Consider the following 24,791-nt stretch of genomic DNA (forward strand, 5'->3'; position numbering starts at 1 on the left):
ATTACGCAAACATTGTGTCTCAAACATTAATGTGTCAAATGCAAATTCAAAACAAGCATGTGACAGGTGGTTTTTCACTTTTGAGTTACATTCAATTAATAACACAACAACACTTTACTAAAACATATCCTGGTTGAACAATAATCAAGACTACTTAACTAGGTTTCAACGTAATCATGATTTTATATAAAATTCATACTTAAAAAAACTTGTCAAACACCCTCATGAATGCTATTTTTGTGGTTGCCTTGGTTACATATAAACATAAAAAGTTATGATGAAATTTCCCAGTAGGTTTGGTTTAAAAAGTGAGGGCTGAAATATATACCTTTTAAAATACAGACTTAACTTTTGTGGACACAATTTTTAAATTCACGTGCAGCTGCTGCTGTGACCTTTGGAGACAGCGTTCAAAATGTTACTTGAACAATTGTAAGAGTTTCCAGAAATTCCTAAATTATGATGAGAAAGAGATGAAGGTTGCAAAAAACGTTTTGCTATCAGTGAATTTTGGTTATATAAAATTATATTATAAAAACAATTACATTAAATTGAATTAAATTAAAGCTGCATACATGTACATTACTCAGACTGCAAAATGAAATAAAAAAGTATAGAATCCACCACATAATAACAGGGATGAGAAATGTATGACAACGCTGCTAATGGCAATGACAATTATGCCATCATGCTCCCCACCCAACTGCCTTCACACCCTCTTCATAATGGGAGAGCAGCTACAGGGTGCGTTCAACAAGCTGGTGAGGCAGGAGGATGATTCTGGAGTAAATCACTTGTGGAAAGGTGAAATGTGGCCAGCACGAGTCGGCCTAATCCATGCCAGACATGTGCAGAACACCAGAGGAGCAGGTGCAAACAATTGAAGCAGCTGTCAGTGAGCTGCCGTGATCTCTTTTGATATCTTAATTGTTAGTCAATCCAAGAGCAATTTTGGCAACATTGCTGTCAGCCCCAGGACTTGCCCTGCTCAGCTCCCATCCTGTCAGGGGGCTTGCTGGGCTCTGGTGCCGCTCTCCCTCCGTGACTGAGGGCCCATGTCTCTTGGATGTGTGTGTCCAGCCCATCGAGCATCTCCAAGGGAAATCGGGCCTGATTGCTGCCATTTCCGCTCACTTTGGCGGTTTGGGTCGAGGGTGCAGGCTAATGCTGATAATTGCCATGTTTCAAAACTACTGGAATTCGTTGGGCCTCCCGTTCAACTCTGTCCAGCCCTGTCCTGACCCCCCCCCTTGTCTGTTCAATACTCCTAAACATTGTGATTAGCATAAGAGCAGAGTGTGTGTCAGTACAGATTTGGGTCGACAACTTGAGACTCTCCAGATACCCTCTAAGGAGTTGTTAGGACAGGGGTGATCAGGAGCAACGTTGCTCCAGCTCCACAGATGTGAGGCCATGCCGTCGAACAGCGCACAACACCTCAGAAAACAAATGAGCTAAAGCTAAAAGCAGCTTTAAAAAAAAGTCAAAACAAAAATCATGTCTGAGTGACGAAACGAAAAGGTGTCGTTTGTATTTCCAGATACACACACACTGAAAAAACACACATTCACAGACATCCAAGAGGCGTCATTATGAAGAAATAACTCACAGTGCAGTGACAGTAAGTGACCTGCCTCTGCTCATTCAAAGTGAAGTGAGGCCTAACTCTGCCGAGCCTGACCCTGCCGGTGATTTATGTGGCCCCAGTAAGCCGGCTCTATTTGAGGGCCCTGCGAGGAATGAAAGTGTTAACAGCGGGTGTTGAGGAAGGTGGGTGCTGAGGGGAGAGTTATGAGTTTTCTCAGCTGAGCGCCCAGCTTTGGGTTTCTGACATTGTTTTCATCCGGGAGGCAAGGAGAGCAGGAGTAGTTAAAGGTGGGTGGGGGGGAGGGGGAGATGGGAGGACAGGGTGGAAGGGTCCGTGGAGCCCGCAGGCTTGAACTCCACAGCTGAACCACTGACCCCAACCATCCATCAGTCCTTGGGTGTGACAAGGCTGGGGCAGGGGTATGTGACAGGAGGGGGCATGAGTGGATACTACTGGTGACTGGGGCGGGGGGAAGGACTGAAGGAGCTATAATGGGCTTTGGGACATGGGGGGGGTGGGGGGGGGGGGGGGGGTGCACAGGGAACAGAAAGGCCAGTTACTGTAAAAAGAAAAGGAAATACAATTAAATTAAAGTGTGTGTTACAAGTTTTAATTTAATTAGTTGAACTTTTGGGGTTGCTTAAAAAAACATTTTTCAGATCTGAAATAGAAACATGATCAGTTAAGCTTTTCTGAGTATATTTTATAAAAAAAAAAATGCAAGAACAAAACAATAAATATTCATTTTTTTAAAAAAGAAAAACATAAAGCAAAGTTAGAACTATAGTGAAGACCACCAAGTAGTCTGTGATAATTCTGCAAGTTTACACTTTGGCAGAATTTTTAAACAGTGAAAACCTAATTAATCATATCTTTGCCACGCAGCTACATTTTTCTGTTACACTGCTTCCATTTTTTTTTTTTTTATGAGATTTTAACCGTGCTCAAAGCCAGACTGAACCCTCCCCCCCCACCATATAGACTCAAACTGCCAGCGTCTTTCAGCTGTTGCCCAAGACTCACTGTCACTTGGCTAAACACACACACACACACACACACACACAAAAAGCATACCCAAAGGGTAGAGTGGACCCTGGCATCCGTCCTCAGAGGAGCACTGGCCACCAGCCAGAGGAGTCTGATCGCGGGGCCCCTGTCCCAATGACAGACTTAAGGAACACTAATGGTTAACTCTGAATCCAGCCATGTGGAGGAGTCTCGGCTGGAGGGGGAGAAGATCATTTTAATATGATCCAGTTTGGAACTCCATAACACATATTCCGATTTCATTAGGGGCCAAAGATGGAGCCTCATGTTGGTGGTATTAACAGTTATTGGGGTGACTGTGTTTGTCTGCTTGACACTTGTATAAAACAGGGCCAGGAAGATGAAGACATGAAGAGGGGAGTAAAAGGGTGGAGGTTAAGAGAGGTAGACAGAGAAAGTTTGTGGCCCCCCCAGTTAGGTTATGGCACTGCAGCATGGACAAATCCATGAGCAAGCGAAACCACTGTTTTAAATAGCAGGTATCTGGTGTCAGCCTGCCCTGAGAGAGGCCCTCTCCATCAATATGTTCCTTTGCCCTTGTCTGCTCCTGATATCTTTATCTTGTCAGGACCTCTCCTGTATGTTCCACCTAAGTGACTTCTGTCTGTGCAGATGGACCCCTACTGGTCAATCTGCCATGGGACCTTGAGGCTGGATGGCAGAGGTGGAGCAAGGAGCAGGAGGGGTTAAGGTGCAGTGGGGGTAAGCTGAAGGCAGTCTCATGTCAACCTGTTGTCTACAGGGGCCTCATTACACAGACGCCAATGGAGAAGCTTTTAGAGGGTAATTAGACCATTACAGATAGCCAGGGGAATAAATAAGGACTCGTTATATCCTCTGAATAAATGGCATGTTAAAATATGCTGCTGTTTTTCCTCATTTTATGCTTTTAGGAATGTTTTTTTCCCAAATCAACAACTTGAAAAAAAAAAAAAAGCTTAATAATTGTGTTTATGCTCTTTCAAAATATTAACAAAGTTAATTATCACTTTGTGGAATATTTTTGTTTGTCTGCATGTTGAACCCGACTCGGCACAGATCATGCAACAGTCGGGTGGCGAGAGGAAGCCTCCGCTGCTCTTTCCTGTAATTTCGAGCTTACTCTGAGAGGAAAATGGGAGCAGGATTGTGGGAAATGACAGATGCGGCTCGGGAGGGCCATTGAAGAGGTCATATGTCATCACGGGGTTGCACATGCCCTTTGAGGAGGGACAGAAGGGGTGGGGGTCTAGCCTTCCCCACACTACCTGGCGGGACGTGGCCTGGGAATGTGACTAACCTGGCTGATCCCACTCACATGTCAGTCGGGGCAGAAACGTACCCCGAATCCATGTTGGTAAATCTGGCTGCAACAAATCTGTTACTTCTGACTTTCTTCATCCGTCCATGTGGCAGAAAGAAAGTTGTTCTGTAGTTTTATAATATATTACAGCTATAAATCATGACTATCATCTGTTGTGTGTTGCTTTGCTCAGCATACCTGCCAGTTTTTCTGACAGGCAGGCGCCTGCTCTATGTTTCTTCTCTCTCTCTCTCTTCCTCCACTCCTCTTGCAGTAACTTACCGTGTGTGTGTGTGTGTGTGTGTGTGTTTGTGTGTGTGTGTGTGTGTGTGTGTGTGTGTGTGTGTGTGTGTGTGTGTGTGTGTGTGTGTAAGAGAGAGAGAAAGAACCTGTGTGATTTTAATAGCCATTGGTTACCTGCTCACATATGATACCCCTGCAGCCTGCTTGGGCAGATGGCTATTACTTTCCAGTTGTGAAAATAAAGCTTATATAAACACAGGCAAGACTAAGATGCACTGGACCGAGTTCAGTGTCCCTCTGATAGATAGTATTGGTTATAGTGTGTGTGTGTGTGTGTGTGTGTGTGTGTGTGTGTGTGTGTGTGTGTGTGTGTGTGTGTGTGTGAGAGTGTGTGTGTGTGTGAGAGTGTGTGTTTGTGATGAGGGGTGATTCTCTGGCGTCTGTCATGCGCAGCCTATCCTGTGGAAATCATTAAGTAGGAGCATTAGGCCGTCACTTCCTGGCAAAGCATGCAAGTGAGATGAGGAGCTTTATCACTTTTCAGGACAGGTGGGAATTTTATCAAAGGCAGAGTCATATTAGTGTCAGGTCAGAATTAAAAGTGAAAAGATGTTTTCAGTCCAGACTGATTTGTCTTCATTTGAGGTTTGGTCATTTTTGAAGATTTGGGGAAACTTTTCTGTTAATTTATATTCAATAAAATATTCCATATACTTTTTCCTTTAATTTTTTTTTTTTTAAGGAAATCAACTCTTCACAGATTATCCTGGTCAATGTAAAAACTACCAATAATTTTCCGGTTTCATTAATTGAGAGCACCTCGTATGAAACCTGACCTTCCCATTGTCTTGTAACTCTATAGTCCTTTTAGTGTCAAGGTTGGACCTTGCCCTGTTGCTCATCTTGTGGAATCTTTCATCATGTGACTTCAACCCCACTGTCCCAAACTGCTGAAATTATTGACCACCCGCTGCTGTGAGCGGGGCATTTACTGTAGCCCGTTTTACCGCACACCCAGAGGGCCGCGCGCGCATCACATCCTAGATGCCGCCCGCAGTCAGTCGATATTACTGTGGTAAATAATTAATAAAGGGTTCAATAATAATAATAATAATAATAATAATAATAATAATAATAATAATAATATTTATAATAATAATAATAATAAAATAAGAACATATTTAAGTTTGTTTATTTTGTTATCACAGTAGAACTGTTAATGTGTTAATATAAGTATATAAAGCCATTTTTTTCACCACTTCTATTGGTTATTTCAAATCTAATTAAAAAATAGCCAATAATTATTCCTTATTTTTTATTTTAAGGAAGTTCGACATAAATCCTGTTTTTATAGCTGTTTCACCTTAAAAAATGAAAGCAGTTGAACGGTATTCAAGAAAGCTTTTTTTTTTGTTTTGTTTTTTTTGTTTGTTTTTTTTTTTATTTTATTTCTCATCTGTTGGACATTTTGTTATTTTTCCCCTAAACCTGTTTTAATTTAGGCCACAGCGTCATTTTTATTGTTCAGCGTAATTCTGGAAATGTTATCCATCGCTGGGACGCATAAAAAAAACACTGTTACGACGAACAACCTCATTTGGCAAAGGATAGTTTTGTTTAGGACCAGCTGAAGCTTTTCGCCTCCTAATTTGTTATTGCGGACTGGAGATGTGGGCACAGAAGCCGATCAGGTGTCTCGTGGCCTGCTGGAAGCTCAGAAGTGCCGAGGCCGTAAACCTCATTGGTGGATTGCATTTTCATGTATGTACATCGCCATCTACTGGACGTACAGTGAACTCCACTGCTTACGTGACACATTTTGCACGATCAATGTCTGTATCTGTACCTATATATAGATTACATTAACTCCAAATCACTTTGACACTTTGAAGAACACACAAGACCAGTCTCTTATAGGAGTGATTTTAAAACCAGAAATTGTAGATTGTAAAGTGTAATTTACTATAAAATATCCCCACTGCCAAATATATTTTCATGGGTATGAATACAGATTTGTTGTTTATCATTTTAGCTTTTGTTGGAGTTGCATATAGTTTTTTTGAGTTTCTACATTATAGAATCTAAGTTACTCCTCTTATTGTAATGCAGAAAACACTCTTTTGTAAAACAATGTTTCTAATGCTCCAACAAGGGGTGAAAAGAGAAAAAAAAACTACAGAAGGGACTGATTTTCCTTGATGAATGTTAAAGGCCCATTCAGCTTTGCAGTCAGTCAGATGTTTAGGTACAGAAACTTCGCTTTTATGTCTGTGAGTTACATTGACATTCTTATTTTAACCAGTTGATCAAGGTAGCTGCAGAGGGACATTTATGGAAAATCTGTACATGACAAGTGCGTATGCTTGTGTTTTTGTCTGGGCAAATCCCATGTTTGCTTACTTTAACTCTTTCTGCTTTCTGGGTATGTGCTGTTCCCAGCCTGGACAGGACTCTATTTTGCTCCAAATAAAGATCAATAAGAACTGTCAAAATCAGCGCTGCTAATACAGAAAAACTCCCTACTGACACACAGTGGAGTGTGTCATTTCTCCAGTTCACTTTTAAGAACAAGGAAATTCATTCACTCTTTCGAGCTTGCTCTTTCCCTTAAACTCCACAAAAACTCCACATTTTCTTCAACTTGTGTGGACATTCTTTGTAAAACAGCTCATTTCCACTTCACTGGTCAACTTTCACCCAGCATCACCTCTGACCACACTCCTCAATAAGCTTTCCACAGACATCTCCAACAACATAAACTCTCAAACATCTTTGGCACAAATTACAGTCTGCTATCCGTTTGGCACGGGCAGATTACAAAATAACCCTTTTCTAATTGTGATCCTTTGACCATCTTCTCTCTGACTGTTATTTAGGTTGGCTTCTGCCTGGGGCATTGTGGTTTCAACCCAAATAGTTCAGTCAGTGTGATGGAGGGAACACGTTATTATTCTCTCTGCCCATGACATTGCACATGCTAATAAGGGAAGACCACTGGGATGTTTTTTTTAGAAAAGAGGGTAGAGACGGTGATGTCATTAGTGAGCTTTATCTGAGCTGGGATCTGATGGAGGGGGGTTGCAATTTCCTCTGGCAGAGCTCTGAGCTCAGGAGTGAACCCGTGGTTTTGCCAGGGAGCCTGTTTAAGGGGATTACTCAGTCACCACACCTTTGTTGCATTATGGGTCAGACTGAGAGGCCTTGCACCGTGGACATCTCAGCGAGATCCCTTGCTGATACTCAAAGGAAAATTCCTCTGGGCCTGGTTATGTTTTTGTTTCTTCCATAGAAATACAATAAGATTAAAGATTTTTTTTTTTTAAAATAAATAAAAATCATTCTCAAGTAAATTGTAAAAAGTATGTTTACATCTTGGTTACATTTTGGAGGAACGTGTAATGATCAGCTTCAAGAAGTCTCTTTTTTCTTCCATTATATGCCTTTTTTCAAATGAAATTAAGAATTTCACCTTAATTAAATTAATAAAATATACTTCAACAATCTACAAGGGAGAAATTATAATATTGTAAAAAAAAAAAAAAAAAAAAAAAAGGGTTTTATTATGTTTTGTTTTGTTTGTAAAAAAAAAAAATAATTGTCAGTCATATCGTTCAAAAGGATGGCTGTTGGCATGAATGATTTCCTATTGCTACCTGAAGAAGCCTCAGACTAAACACATTGTTGTTTCCTGTTAATATACTGTAATGTCTCGCCTAAAGTCTACCTTTTTGTATAAAACATGAAAACTTTAAATGATAAAATAAAATTTATTTTATTCTTGTCTTGGTAGTCGAAACCCACTGATGCGCCAAATGCTATTGAGGTTAAAGGCAATGGAGCTAAATGAAGTTTAAGATAGTCAGTGAAACAGTAATGACTATCCTTACTCCAGCTAATTGTTTTTTATTTTGATCCAAAATATTACATGTAAAAAAAATAATAATAAAATAGATAATAAAATAATAATTTAAAAAAAAACCCACTCCTTATTGTACACAGAAAAAATATCCTTTACTGATATGAAGCAAATCTAGCTAAAGCTAACTAGCTTAAAAGGCTAACATATTCTACATGTTTTTCCTGCCACTAAATGTTAAATTCAAGTGATTAACTGAAATTTCCACAGGAAAATTTTATAAGGCTATGACAAAACAAAAAATTTCACTTACAGTCATTTTTTGAAAAATCAGGCTAATGCTAAATAGACAAATATAAAATTGAAAATTCATTGTGTGTCATTCAAAATTGAATTCAAAGTTCCATAACTAAGCTTTAAAAAGGCATAATTTAATTTAAATTAAACTTAAAGTCACTGTGGCCTATTAAATATTAATTAATTCATCATTATTGGTATCAATAGTTCACAGATTACAGTGAAACACAATATTACAATTATCACGATAATAGTTGCACACTACCTGTCAAAGTTTGGACACATTTTTACCATTAAATCCAATGGGAAAGTGTGTCCAAATGTTTGACTGGTACTGTAATTAAATACAAGATTATTTTCTTATTGAAACGGTTTGTGAAAAACTGCTTCATTTGTTTTAATAAGTACATTGTTTACAGCTAGCTCAGGCATTTTTGTGGGTCCAATGGTAAAATAATAGCCTTGAAAAGGTAAATTGGAATTATAGCTTCAGCTGTCTATTTCTAATCCAGCATGAAAAATGCAGATTTTTTTTTTAAACACTTTTGTCAGTGCTGTTTCCTACATTCATTGGTTAAATGTGAGGTAAATTGTATCCATATTGTCATGGCAGTAGAGCTATGAGGTGCCTGGCTGGAACTCAGGCTGATCCCAGCGTAGGCGGGGAAGTTCCACCATCTAGTCCAGCAATGCAGAATCTGATTTTATTTCCCTGATAAACATCCTTCAGGGCAATCATGACAAGCATTTGCTGTTTTTCATGCATGTACCACAACGGCACTATAAGACACCAAAGAGAAAAAAAAAACAAAAAAACACACACACACCAGCCTGCCCTTCTTGCTCTGGTCTAAAATGTGTTTTATGGTCATTCTCTTGGTTTGCTGCAGATGGGTTAAATATTACATCAAAGTGTCTTTAATGTTTCACCTCTCACATTTCGTCTATGTATCGAGTTCAAAACTAGAGCAGGCTACATTTTTACAGTAGATTTAGTGGATCAATGTTCATAATCACATTAGCACTGGCTTAACGTATAACAAATTTAACCATACCAGCATCAAAGACCTGAACTTTTGTTGTAATCAAGCATAGCATCTTTGCCTCCACTTAAGATCTATGGACATTCTGATAGTGGGTGAAACAGAAAATTGTCCAGGGGGTGATAAGATGTAGTTTACACAGCTCAGAGACATTGAATAAGAATAATGTTTTCCATCTCATGAATTCACAGCATACTGCACCTCCTTACTTTTTTCACTGCTCATTCCAATGATCATTTCCCAATTATATGGGACACTTTATAGTTTGTTTTCTAGAGGATATAATTCTAAAAGCATAAAATCTGGTGGGTGATATACTGTGAAGTAAAAGATAAAAAAAAAAAAAAAAGAAAATGGAAGTTGTTTTACCTATCTGATATAAAATTGACAGAATAAAAAGAAAAGTGATGTTTAGATTGCAGGGGAAACGTAAAATACCACCACAGTTGTCGCTCTGCACTTCCTTTTCAAGGTCAGCGGAGCATCCACGAATAATCGAAATTAACAAAAAATTCAAACAGACAAACTGCAGACAAACTAAAATTGATGGCTTCCACTGAGCCACTCGGGGAATGGGCCATGATGTAAAAGGAGAAACATGTCAAGCTGCCCTGGTCGAGTTAATCAAGACAAGCTTCCCCTGCAAAACGACATGTGTGTGTGTGTGTGTGTGTGAACCCATTGCTCATTCATAGTATGCAGTCTTATTCTACGGCTGATTGTTTTTGCCATGCATAGGCTGTACGCATGAGGTCTTTGCCCACATTCCTCCACCCAGCGCAGCATAAATAAACAGGAACACATGATAATCCATCATCTGGTGTGCCATGGGAGCGTGCCCAATACTAACACTGCTTCTGTTTTCTATCTGTGTGTATGTCTGTGTGAGACAGGCTGTGTGTGATGGCTGGGATGGGTAACACCATTATGTTAATACTCGCTGAATGTCCATGACCTTGATACATAAACCTCCTGTCCTAAATTAGGATTATACAAATGAACTTCCTTTTTGTTAGTGTGTCTTTCTTTCCTGGAGAGGATGCAGTTCTGGTTAAGAGCACATTTTTGTTTCATGGCTGCAGGAAGTCTGTCTGTGAAGCTCTGGAAAAATGACACATCTGTTCATCTGAAAGGTTGAGGAGATTCAGGTGGTATGCCATAGTCCTACATTCTGATGTCATTTTAGGAGTTGGTTAAAAATTGGAATAAATCGTTTCGAAATTTTTAACAATTTACTTCATTCATTCATTCATTCATTCATTATCTTAACCACTTAATCTGATTAAGGGTTGTGGGGAATCTGGAGCCTATCCCAGCAGTCTTTGGGCGAAAAGCAGGGTACACCCTGGACGGCTCGCCAGTCCATCACAGGGCCAATTTACTTAACATTACACAAAACACAGGGGTTTTTCCATCCCTGATCTTCACAATGTGTTCATTGAAGTTTATAAAGCATAGAAAACTAAGGGAAAAATAAATATCAAGCTGATGAATGAACCACTTGGAGGTTATTAAAACAATGGTCTGTGTAGCAGGGCTGCAGAGAGAAAGGAAAGCCACAGCTCTCCAAAAAGAACATCAAACACCACATTCACGATGAGCATTATCTATAAAACACAGTGGTGGTAGTATCATGGTTTCTGCCTATTCTGGTTCATCTTAACAAAAACAGCTTATTGTCATCGAGAGAACATATAGTTTTAAATTACACTAGCAAATTTAAAAGAAAAACAACTCGACATCTGTAAATGAACAATAAAAAAGCAGAGAAGATCTCAAGTAAAATTTCTGTCATCAAAGAACTTTTAATGAATGTTTGAAGTGGTCGAATCAGAACTCAAATCCAGCATAAATGTTTTAGGAGAACCTGGACTGAGCAGGTCATGTGAGAAAACTCTCCAGTATTATTGAAGTGAAGCTTTTCAGCACAGAATGGACTAAAAAACCTCTGAGCTGATATGTTAGGCCTGATCAACAGTGACCAGAGCAAACGTATAGTTGCAGGTACTGCCGGACAAGACAGTCGGATTAGACATTATCTTGCAGACATTATCCCTGATATAAAGTATTGGATAATTTTCTTCATAAATGCCCAGGTATATTTTAATAAGACTGACAGTTTTACTGTACCATTTCATTCTTTTTGTTAATCCAAAAACAGTAGTTAAGACCAAGTTCCTGGTGGAGCTACCTTAAAGATCAGATTGTAGTTTAATGGTGTTTTTAGCAGTGAAATGGAGCAATATCAGTGTCTGTATCAGATCTGAGCAACATGTAATTCTCTAAAGCATGTGACTGGTTACTGCAGGTAGATTGGGAGCTAATGTCAGATTTCTGCTATCAACTCAGCTCATCTACTATGTTTTTTCTTAATCCTATGACTTCCCTGTTGTAGTTCTTGTCATGCAGCACCAACAGCTACTCTGGAGCAAAAAAACCCAAATAGTGACAATGGGAGGGCTATTGTACATATTATAATGCACCATACAATATCCTCATTCATTGCAGGAGGACTTTATTTACAGAACTCTCTGGGTAATGCAATGCCACGCTATGATCACACACCAGCCCACTGCATGTAATTATCCTCAGCCCGCTCTCCAATCTGTCACTGCCCAAACTCATTTGTAAGAGTGTATGTACAGTGATTAAAGAAGTTTCGGTGCGGTGGTGCCACAATACAGAAAAAGACAGGGCGGGGGGGTCTATCATTCCCTCCTACCTTCAGACTGCACCAGCGCCAGGCAGACGTGTACAGGTCGCCAACATTGCTAATGCATCTAGGGCGCTGGTGCAGCAGTCAAGTCGTAATAATTAAAGACATACAGCATCTCAGGGCTTCATTAATCATGGTTTATATGGACTTTGAAGCCCTAATGAAAAACAGCCTGCCTCAGTGGGTTTATTGTGTCTGTACAAATTGTGGGGATGGTGTAGGCCCGGAATGTCCCCCTCCCGAGCGGCTGTTACAGGATGTTGTGATGGAAAACAAAAAGATAAGATTTGGTGAAAAGTTTAGCGGTGGTTAGGCAGAGGTCAGCGGTCAAGGCTGTTTATGTAGACACTGAGTGCAGCTCAGTCAGACAAAACTAAGCAGCTGACAGTGACAACAGTGGGAGCTTCCACGCCTTTGTGTTTGTACTTTTATCCTGTTGTGTGTGTTCGATATGAGCACACGGTCAGTCTTTGGGACGAACGATAACCTGCAGCGCTCTAGAGATGCATTCATCTCGCACTGTCAAGAATCATCTCCTTTGATTTGTTTCTAGTTTCTCAGATTCTCACCATGCTCTCCAGCCTCTTCTGTGGGCGCTTTTTCAGCAAGATCGGAGAGAGATTACCGGGTATTACACTCTCAGTGCCAGAAGTGGAAATTACAGTGAGGCTGTCAACGCCAGAGTTCTTTCTGCTTGTTTTCTCCTAGAGAGAGGGAGGTAATGCTTTACTCAACACATTTCATCCCAACAGCTTGTGACTGCAACCTGGCAGCGCTATCAGTGGTGAGTCACAGCCAAATGGATGTTAGGTTCAAGAAAAGCAAAGGAAGAGGAAAGACTACTCAAGACTCCAGCTCAAAACACATGCATCTTCTCCCAGTAAAAGTTCCTTTGGCAGGTTTACACCGCATTAGTCCACTCAGCTTGAGCAATTATATAGTAGCGTGTAAAAAAAAAAAAGCAGCATTCATCATTTTGTATGAAAAATAGGATGTGACTTTGCTTACTTTATCAGTGAAGAATCCTCCTTGCAGTTGCAAATGCCTGCTATTAATCAGCATTTGCAAGCTATACTTATGCATTTGTTTCTATTTGAGCTACATCCTCTCTCATAATACATTTGCCTTTCTAATCTGTACCAGAGTCATCTGTTGGCCAATGAATTCTGTAACTATCTGGCAGCCATTCATTTCCTCTCCAACAAAAACTCCTCACTTACATTTGTCATTTTATGGAGTGCTTCTGACAGAGCGCAACTGACAGATGAAAGCTCACGTGGCCCTGTGAAGTAAACACGTCAGAAAGCTCTCAGTTTGGCTGAATTAGAAGAAGAGTGGAGGGCTGTGCTTATTTGAAAGCCAACAACCATTGCGCTCTGTGGACCCTGCGGTTTGTCAGCGTTCCTCCCAGGTGAGCTCACACTGGGTCACCCCATTGCCCCCCCACACCCACCCACACCCCACGTCTTTGCCAGGAAGAAATAGCGTCCACAGCTCTCAGGCTCAACTCACTCAGTATTTTGCTGGTAGTCAAAACAAAATTAGCACTGGTTTGTTATTTCTTGTTAGCTCATCCGTGACCCCTGCCTTCATCTCTTATGAGCAGCAGGGAGAAGATGTTTTGTTTCCCCCTTTCAGTTTTTACGGACTGGGACAAGAAATAGGACAACAGTAGCTGATATTTATAGTTAAACTCAAGCTCAATGAGATGACTGACGTTGTAAAATTTCCACTGTGAAAAAGTCAGTCCGTCTCTGGAGCAAGAGAATCTTTTCCAGATCTAATAAAACATATGTGATCCAGTTCTGTCATCTGTTTTCATCGTAATCTTTTCCTATGATAAAAGGTGAACGGGAACAAACAAACAAACAAAAACTTAAACAGAAACCCGAACGCAAAGGGATTAAATAAGAAGCAGCATAGATTAATTCAACTTTAACCACTGAGATCTTGTAACACATATAATACGTTAACCTTGGCGCCATCTTGTGTTGATTATATGAACTGCATATAAATGCAAATAACAGCCACATACATGTCCGCTTTAACAGCAAGGTGGTGCAAATGTCTGTAGGGATCTAAATTGAACTTCTATTCTAGCTAATTCACAGTAGAGGGTTTCTTTTCTTTAGTTATAATCTGTTAGCACCTATGTCTTAATGTTCTTCTCTGTTGTTTCAACTCTTCAAGATGACGGCCCATCCAGCCTTTATTAAAAGCCAGTTCAAAACCTGAGACAAAACTCCACAGGAAAAACAAAACTTAAAAATTTCACAGAACACATCAACAACACCAGAAAACACACAATTTTGAAAAAAAAATAAAATAAAAAATAAAAAAAAAAAAATAAAAAAAAAAGGAACTAATGAATCTAAAACAATTATAGAACCAAAAAGTCTCTCACATATCATATTACTGCAAAATTTCTACAATGTTTGCAATAAAAAAAAATAACTCTAATTCTGGCACCAAATAGAAGAGAAAATGAAAAAAATATTTTAACAATGTCTTTCATAGTTTCTACGTGGGTTGCCGTGCACCATCATCTCAGAGGCGTAACGTACATCCTTGGAGAAGCAAAGCAGTTAGCTGTACCGATCATTAAAAATGTCAGGAAATGGTTCAATATTCTGAGGGAATCACACTTCATTACCAAGAGCTGGAGATAATAATGAATCCTACAAAATAAGAGTGGAAGTGGATTCTGATATGGTGTTACAAGGTATGCTCAGAAGTAACTACTGTATACAGATAATAAAGTTAATATACTGATTCATTTGCAGAGTTTTACTTGGACATATTTAACTATTAGGATCTGGTCATTTCTCAGTACCTTTGATTTTTCTTTTCTTTTAGTTTAGCATGTTCATATATTTAGTGCTTTTCCAGTTTTACAGTCAATTATTTCCTGGCACTGTCATAGAGCGGCTGCCATATTTTTTTATGTAGTATGTTGACAGTAACTGTAGTCTCTTCTGTGACAGGCTACAAAGTAATGTTATCATGAATATTTTTGCATATTTAGCACAGTGAGATGAATCTCAGCACCAAGCTGCTTATTCTTTGAATAAAGAGAGCAACAACACATAACCAATGTCTCAAATTCAGATTTGTTGTGATATTTCATATTATATGAAATTATATGAGATTATATTCTGTATATCTGCATTCAAACTCCAAACTGAAACAAAATTTTGTTGTTGTGTTATCTTGTTTCTAATAAGAAAATTCTTTTTTTTTAAATATTAAAATGTTTGTAAAAAAAAAAAAAAAAAAAAAAATGTATGAAAATCTATAGACCCTAAAAACCTCACACCCAGAAGTATTTGCACAGAAGAAACCAGTTTTTGTTTTCTGAAACATCCACATCCATCCATCTATTTTCTTAACTGCTCACTCTGATTAAGTGTTGCAGGAAAACTGGAGCCTATCCCTGAAAAATTCAGGAGGCAGCGTACACCTTGGACAGATTGCCAGTCCATCGCTGGGAAAAACATCCACATGTTCAGTAAAATTGGTATTTTTTCTTCTTTTAGAATTTTTTCTGAAATGCATTTACATCCTTTGAAAAGAGCTTTGCTCTTTGCTTTGTTGTGTCTTCTAGAAAATTAGCAAATTTTGCTTTCACATATGTGTTTCCTCCTCTGTTGTTGTGATTTGTATCCCAGGGCAACCATACAGGATCATGTGTAATAAAAATAACTAAGGAAAGAATAAATACATATTAATACATTTAACTGAACTCCAACTAATTAACTAATTATATTTACATCAGTGGTGACAAATCCAGTCTTTACTCTGAAAACTAAAAAAGAACCAGCAGGTAGTATGGAGTGATGCGCATGAACTATATTAAAAGTTCTCACTATGCACTGTTTATTTCATTTTGTCCTTGTGAAATAGTTTTATTCACATTCAGTGTGTGAATTCCTCTGTCCCGTCACTGTAAGCATTAGGAATAGTTTGAAAGAACCTTAGTCAAGGTTGTAAAAAGGTCCTTAATTTCCTTAATTCCCTTGTTGTCTTTTCTACTTTTTCCATGCCGTCCACCTCATCTGGCTGAACCAACTCTCCACTGGGATGCAGGTAGAGGTAGTACACCACGAGAAACAGCAGCCCCAGCACCAAAACTTCAATGATTAGAATACCTGTTGTCAGTAAGACTTTGTTCATCAGCAACTCTGGCCTTAAGAAAAACAGCAGTATCGGAGCTGTGACGTTTATAGCAGAGTAGAAAGCATAGTAGATGATAATCTCTACTTTGGTGTTCTTTCCTTTCACGTTGAAGAAGGTAAACACGAGGATAACTCCTACGACTCCCCGATAGAAAAGCTCAAGGACTGGTGATGAGCAAAAACTGGTTTGAAGCCAGTTTGCCCATATGGTTCCCAGTACCCAGTAAAAGGTGAGGGCAACTGTGGTGTAGGGGCTGAGCATGAGGAAGAAGCTGCAGCTGAGAATGTGGCTGGTGATGGTGCAGAGTTTGTAGAGAAAGTAGACTGCTGTTGGCAGACCTGACTCCATGTCATTATAGGCCGGAACAGATCTGCGCAGGCAGCGGTGATAATCCACCAGTGCCCAGGCCACATTGAAGAAAGAAATGACCAGAGATACATCTGAAAGAAAAGAACAGTTGGTCTATAGGTGGTGATCCTGTAAGACTGTGAATGTGCAGAAAGCTCATCTTGCGTCTACTTACACCGAATGACTGAACACTCATAGTCGTCGAGCAGGATGAACAGCTGTAAAAGGAGCTGGGGAACACTCTCCAGAAAAGCCTCAAAAAGTTTCAGCATGCTCAGATCAGCCATCATGCAGTGCATTTTGTGCTGCTCTTCGTTCATCTCTTCTGTTATGACAGGATTAGTTTTGGTCCAAACCTTTTTGAAGCCTTGTTTCAGCAAGTGATAATACCTAACAACAAACCAAAACACACATTAAACAGATGGCAAGCGTGCAAAACAATTACTACCCATTCATTACTGCACCAGCAATTGATGCACACACAATGATGTGTTTGCAAGGTGTATGCCTAATATTCCATAGTTTAATGTGCTGAATGTGGTCATGCCAGTTTGCCCATCTGAAAAAGCCTTTTAGTGTTCAGGAACACGATGCTACATGTCATGAATCATTCCATTCAGGCCCTTCTGCTAACAGTTATGTGAAAAATGTTTTTTTCCATTACAATATACAGTACCGTCCAGTAGCTCCTGTTTCTTTATATTTTGCCCTCAAGCTGCCGGACTGTCTTGTATTTACAGACAGTGTTTTTATTTCTGAAGGTGAATCAGCAAAAATGAAAAGTCATTTTGCACTTGCAAGGTGCAAAAAATAAAATGCCTGTAAAAACAGAAGTGCAGGAACAAATCTTAGTCAGACATCCAGGCAAAGTATCTGTGAGCAATGTCCTTCAGAAATCGAAGAACATCCAGTAAAAACCCTGTCAGATGCATCTGAACCTTCAGCCGTTCCATTTACATTCACTGAAGGCTCGTAGGAAATAGTTTTCATTGAAGCAGCTGTTGAAAAGCACTTTTCAAGGAAGTGAAACTGAGAGGAAACGCTGATGTTGCTAAATAACTCGAGAACTGGACTGAAAATCTCTGGCAGCAGGTCTTACGTAGCGATGAATCCTCCACAGAGCCGGAGCTCAGTGCGGGATCATCCTGACAAAACAAGGCTTCAAGAAGCCCGGAGGACTCTTCCTGAAGAATACTTACAGAAAAACATGTCCAGCAGGGTTCAGGCTGTGTTTAATCTGTTTTTGCTAAACACTGTACTTTCATTGATTTTACACATTTCAATAAATTACATAAATTATATTAATAAATGAGATGCAACTCAAGATTTTTTGTTCTGTTTAAGTTCCAAATTTAAGCTGCTGGTTTGACCACAGTCGATATTACGTACCTCACGATGGTGCCGGTGCCTAATATGTGCAGAGCTACAATTCTGCACTTTGACATTCCTGCTGTGGTTTCTTGTCCATTCATGTCGTCCAGGTACCAAGCACAGCTGAAGGTCTGGGTTACCAGCAGCCCAGTGGAGACAAACAAGACAGTCAGTCCACCCCAAACATATTGTTCCTCACTAAAGTATTTCACAGCCATTGCAATGTCCGTGAAAATGTCCCCCAAATACAGGAAGAATCCAACAGTAGTAAGTAACCATCGTATTTTGGAGAACTGCACGTTTGTCATCTTGTGTTGTTATGGTGGAACCACTTTGGCACTTCAACGGAGGAGCTGCGGTTTAGATGCCATCAGCTCTAAAAAAAAAACAAAACAATATAAGTTTCATTACAGTAACACTGTTCACAGCATGGAGATACATTTTGAGTGAGGAGACTGGAAACGGACGGTGGCATGCGCCAGTTGTTTTGTCATTTTCTCTTTTCTCCTGCAACTCGCTCTGCTGTAAACAATTCATCAAATCAATCTCTGATAAAAAGCAAAACTTTGTGACCCATGTTAGAGGCAAATAATCAGTGGTGTTATCAGCAGTAATGACGGATGATAAAAATGAGAACTCTTAGATGACATAAACAGAAGTCTTCTTCATTCACAGAATGACATCATATGGAGCAAATTAACTATTTAAAAAAATGTTAAAAGAGCTAAATAAATAATCGATGCTCCTGCTAAATGCTTTATTAAAGTGTTTCACATTTAGTGACAAATCGAAGAGTCATAATTCAAAGTATTATAATAACACATTCTCTTCCACAAACTGCATCTATGGTTGACATGATCTGCTGGATTGCTATTATTTTCTGCACCTTCCTGAGCTTTACGTTTTAAATCACAGTTACTACTCGTACCAGCCAAGATCACAAAACACAGAAACGTAAAATGACAAACAACAAAAGCAGAGAATCAAAAAGGGCATCATTAAACTCACCAGTATATTTTGTCCATGGTAGAGAGCTGCTTATTGACAGCAGACTGTGCTACACCCAGCCGTCCGCTTTGTCTTTCCTTGAAACTCGTGATAAGCTCCACCTCAGACAACCCTGGACTGAGACAGGCAAGCCCTGAACAGATGAACTCATGCATCTGTTATATAATTACATGGAGTGTAGGTGTGTCTGGATTGTATTGGGTGATAATTCCACTTCCTATGTCACAATTTTGCATCCTCGAGATCTCAAAGACATTTGACTTCAACATCCGCCACAAAAAAATGACCTGCCTGGAATTCCCCTCTCAGAGTACATGAGAAAACTCACAACTATTTCACCTGACCCCAACAGAGTGTGTGCTACGGCCGACTTAATGCCTCACATTGTGGCTTTCCTGTAAACCCAGAGATTGCAGGAAATGTGTGAATAACCCATCTTTCTTACACACGTAAAACACAAGTAAAGTTATGTGGGTTCTGAAAGAATTTTTGCAATGAGCCTCTCATTAACTTATGTTTCCTCATTTTAATGGGACATTGTTGTGTAAGTGGTGCTGTGGAGTTCGAGCACTACCTCTATGACACTTTTGATATCTTACTTTAAATCTGCAGAGATGAATTTCCTTGTGTGCCTTTAGACAAAATCAGCTCTTCATGCAAATCCAAGGTGTAGTTCAACATAGTTTCAGCATAAACTAGTGAGGAGGATGCATACCTGAGTAATCTTTGTTTGTTTTTCATAAATGCGGGTAGTTTATGTAGGTAAACTCTTCACATCTGATTCTTTTTTTATGATCTCAGGGTCATATTAACTCACAAAGGGATTCCTGTGCAAAAAAAAAAAAAAAGAAGTATTGGGTTTCCATTAATCCCTAAATACCTGGATACGATGTTTTCAAATTGAACATTAACACTGATGTTAACACTAAGTCAAAAGGAGTCAGCAAAGCATTTACTTAGTGAGGAGGCTGGATTTTCCTGTTTCTAAGTCTTTTTTATGCACTTTTAACTGTTTATTCAAAGAAAGTCTTGTAAGTTTTTCTTTTATTTCTTGTATTTATGGATTCTCAGTTAAGGACAGGAACAGTGTGACCATTGTGAGGAGCTGTACATTGACATTTTCTTTTTATTGGAAAATGTGTGCATATTTATATTAGTACATGAGACATAAAAGAGGCACCAGAAAATAAAGTGACAAAGTAACACACACACACACACACGCAAAGGCAAATATGACTGTGTGTTAAATATGACTGTGATCAGAAAATCAAAATAAGTCACCCCAGAGGGTAAGTAAAGTCTCCATACATCCTTAACACATCAGAGTTGTATGTTATATATCATTCTCAGGCATGTTTTATTTTGGTTTTTGTTTTTTTACATTACATCACATGTAGCCTTCATCTAGTTGTCAAACTGCACTGTTGCCTCGTAACTGCAGGTCACAGATAACCATTATGTTTTAAAGTGCCCTTCTGATCAATATAGCTTTCCCATATCCCAGTATTTATTAAATTTTTCCATTTTAAGGCGAGAGATTTGATGTCACTCTGGGAGTTTTAAGCTAAAAAGAAAGTCATCCATCATCAGACAATGCCACTGCATTATGGCTAAATGAATGATATCACTTTCAATATGGGGGAGCTACAAATGAATTGCCCTTTGGAGGTCAATAAAGTTGTCTTAAACCTTGGAATCTGGTAAATGAATCTCGTTAATTACGTGTTATTTATCCAGAGGTACTACACTACCTGTAAGCAAAGCTGAAACCCTTCTTACCTCTGGCCTGGGGGCCAAGGTTATGGGACAGATTGGTTAGAAGTTACTTATAAGGATTAAGATTTAAGATTAAACAGTGTTTGAAAATAAATCAGTGGTTTCTCTGATGTCTCACATGTAGCAGTGTGCCCACAGTCTGAAATGGCTCAACCTCATTGAACACATGTGGGGTGAACTTTGGTGTGATGTTTGTGTCACAGTGACCAACAAAACCACACTGGTTGACTTATGACAAGTACTGGTTGAAGAAGGAGACGCCATCGCACAACTAGTGTGTGACCAAGCTGGTGACCAGCATGCGGAGGTGGTGCCAGGCTGCTGTGGCTGTGTGGTTCTTCTGCATGCAGATGCGGTTCCTCTTTGCTAAATGTGGAGATTATTAAATTGTTAATATGTCTTGTGTTATTCAGGAGTCAGTCATCTGATCTAATAAATGATACCAAAAGACTTAAATGCAGCTTCAGTTGTTTTTTGTGGAATTTGGCGAGTTTTTTATGGGCACATACTTTGTTACTCATCCCACAAATGTAATTTCCTAACAAATACTGGAAACGGTTAGACTTATTACCCCCCCCCCCCAAAAAAATCTTGTTATTATAAAGAAACAATGAAATTTCCTTAACTTTGAATTTGAAATTACTTTGTCTGGTGTTTAGACTTGAGTTGCATCTGTGGAGCAGCGACAACAGATGAAGCACGAAACAAAATAGGTCCAGCTGAGTCCAGATGATATTTCCCATTGAGGAAAAAGAAGAGGAAAAACATAAGGGGGGGGGGGGGGGGGGTTGATTTATTTGACCTGAAAAGTGGAATTAAAGAAGATCACATTCCCAAAATACCCAAATGCAAATGACTGAACAGATACCAGGAAACCGATTTGAATTTATGCATAAGCTTCATTACAACATATCTTATTTATATATAAACAACACTGCTTCACCTTTTAATGTAGACTGTGTGTTTTTTTTTTTGTTTGTTTTTTTTGCTGTAGTGAGACAGAAGAGTTCTTCATCTGCTGTGTATTTTTATGTATTATTTAATTTATTTGGACAGAATTATTTTTTGTTCTTCATGACAGATGAACCAGAGAAATTCTTAGACAGGCTCAGTTTCATTTCCTTCATGACAAAGTCGTTACTAGTCGACAAGCACCAACGTATAACCTTCTGACCTATTATTTATCATCAGTTTGAATTAACGAGATGTAACTTCTTTATTAGTCATTATTGTTATTATTAATACACATCAAAGTGTATTAATAATGAAGTGATCTTTGAGGAAGTTCAGGCTCTTGTTATATATTTGATTAATAATGACTTGTAATGGTAAATGTACTTGTACTTCTATAGCTTTTCTAGTCATACAGACCACTCAAAGCGTGCTTTACACTACTTGTCACATTCACACACACACTCTTTCAACACACTCATACGCTGATAGGCACATCGGGGGGCAGTTTGGGGTTCAGTGTCTTGCCACTTCGGCATTTCAGGGGAAGCCTGGAATCAATCCCCCAACTCACCAGTTGGAGGACAACTGCTCTTCCTCCTGAGCTACAGCCACCCATTTGTGTGAGAAGGGCTGATTTTTATAAGATTCCTGTTCCTTTTCATTTAAGTTTTTGCGATTTATGTTTGTGTTGACTTTTTTGTTTGTTTGTTTTTTAGTTAAAAGATGTAATGAATAAGAATATTTATATAAACTAATCTGACCCTGATTGTCATCATTATTATCTGAAATTGAAAAATCTACCACTGATTTAAAGACACCAAGTGAATTAAAAAAAAGAGTAATGATATTAAATCCAAACAGGCTATAAGATAAAACACGTGGGACATTGTGGCTGATGGAAAATGAGACCACACAGATCATTTCATGTCTGTAGCTTGGACTAGCTTGTGGGAAACCTTCATTTTGATACAAAATGTATGTGACTTTATTTAAAAACATCAAATTTAAGGGGAGAACGTTAATTATTCTAAGGATTTGTTTTACACAGACAACACCTGCTCCTCTGTGGAATTTCGGCATAACATTAGTTCCTGTAAAGTTACATTTGCTGTACTCTCTTCCTTAAAAAGCTAGAGAAAAATGCTTTATTTTTCTTTTCTTTCTTTTTTAAAAAAAAAATTATATTTCATGAATATAGATACAAAAACTGAATCTCCTCTGCAAACTGAAGTGCCTAAAATTGAATATGTTAGACTGAAACAATGTGAAAACATATGAACAATGGCAAAGTTTGGAGCGCAAAAAGCAAAGTAAGGCTGTCCAGTGTTGACGTTAGCAGGTTACCATCTGTATGCTTTATATCTAAACCAGCTTCTCAAACTTGCTTTCAATACTTAAAAATTTGTCCTTGATCCTACATTTAGATGCCAGTGGTCCCAGTAAAGCTACTCTTCCTTACACTCCAAACCTCTAGGAAGCGACAGAGAGCCCCAGCTGTTTTCTCTCCTGTGCGTAAAGAGCGTCGTTGGCCAGGCGCAGCGGCGCTCCGTCTGGACCCTCCCACTAACAGAAGAGTGACACGCCATTCAATAGCAGCCTGGCCCTGTGCATGTCGGAAGCAGAGGTATCTTTCAGCAGCAAAATATCTTACAATCTGTTAAAGAAAAGCAGAAGAGAGAGAGAGACCACATCTGCGCTGCATAACGCAAAAGTTTCTCCAATCGTTGTGACATGGGGATCCGAAAAAAGACTAACAAAAACCCGCCGGTGTTTAGCCATGAGTTTGTCATCCAGAACCATGCAGATATTGTTTCCTGTGTTGCTATGGTGTTCCTCCTCGGGCTGATGTTTGAGGTAAGTCCACATGTTGAATGGATTTTTTAATGATGTATTGTTCCGTGGGAGGTAATGGGAGGATCTGCTGGCTTTGTGGAGCAAACGGTGGTGGACAGAAAGCCGAATACTCCCCATCTGTTCTCCTGGAAACTGACATGGCTGTCGGATCTATTTCTCTCACTACTTCCTCTCGTGATCGAAAGTTTTCTGGTCACTATGGCCTCTTGTTTGCTTTTATTCCTTGAGATTGGGCCGCCGAACAGTTTCTCAAACAACGTTTTCTGTTTGATTAAGAGCTGCATGAACTATTGTTCACTTTCCATCTGGTTGAATCCCATCTTGAAACGCCTTTAACACGTTTCTGTTCTCCCGGCCCGCTATTTCATCGTATTAATGTTAATAAAACGTCTGTTATGCGCAAACGTGTTATTGCCTTAACATGTTATTGTGTGGCAAGTTTTATACTCTGCATTGATGCAAGTCGTTTGGGATATTTTGCAACACATGTCTTGGCTGGTGTATGCCTAGATGTGTTACGTGGCAATCATACAGTGAGTGAGAGAGAGAGAGAGAGAGAGAGAGAGAGGGAGGGCGAGAGAGACAGAAAGGAGGGGGGGTCATCGGCGATACCCGCTCGCACCGAAACTGAAAGTTCCCCTTGATGCTAAATTGCGTTTAAAACGCAATTAAATAGGGTTGCGTGACAATGGGGACGTGAAAACACAGCGTTGCACCCTCAATTATGTAATATGGGCTTTTCCATCGCGTTTTTCTTCCTCCTCTTTTTTTATTTTTTTTATTTATTTTTTTTTTTTTTATTTGAACGCATCTCATCTTCTCGGGAAAAAGACGCCGCTAGTGTCCAGTCCGCCACAATCACAGCTGCTTCCGGTTCTTGTTTTCCACAATAAAATTCCTGACAAGTGTCGGCAGATGCGACGTGTTTTGTTGGTGAAAACAATTACAAAAAGTGGCTCGAGATTAGTTTCAGTTACTTTATGGTCACAAGTTTAATAGAAACCTATTATAGCTGTATTTGATATTATATTGATTAGTCGCCCGCACAGGTCTTCTGTTGTGAGGTCTATCTCTTATGGCTAATTTAATGCAGCGGTTTTTTGGCTAGCTAATATGTTGACATTTTTTTAAAACCACAAAAGCATTTTATATATATATATATATATATATATATATATATATATATATATATATATATATATATATATATATATATATATATATATATATAT

At 39.1% G+C, this 24,791-nt stretch overlaps 1 protein-coding gene across 1 annotated transcript; it reads right to left on the minus strand.

Moving 5' to 3' along the window:
* Positions 1-966: 966 nt before the first annotated feature.
* On the minus strand, positions 967-18,185 carry xkr9 (XK, Kell blood group complex subunit-related family, member 9; the record flags this gene model as incomplete). The annotated part of the gene is made up of 5 exons (XM_079259632.1): positions 967-1,161; positions 12,642-12,776; positions 16,105-16,688; positions 16,772-16,986; positions 17,986-18,185. The coding sequence occupies 5 exons, from the start codon at positions 18,183-18,185 to the stop codon at positions 967-969; spliced, it is 1,329 nt and encodes a 442-aa protein (XP_079115758.1).
* Positions 18,186-24,791: the final 6,606 nt, after the last annotated feature.

Source organism: Telmatherina bonti (genome assembly GCF_933228915.1).
Source record: "Telmatherina bonti genome assembly, chromosome: 20".
NCBI classification, from domain to species: domain Eukaryota; kingdom Metazoa; phylum Chordata; class Actinopteri; order Atheriniformes; family Telmatherinidae; genus Telmatherina; species Telmatherina bonti.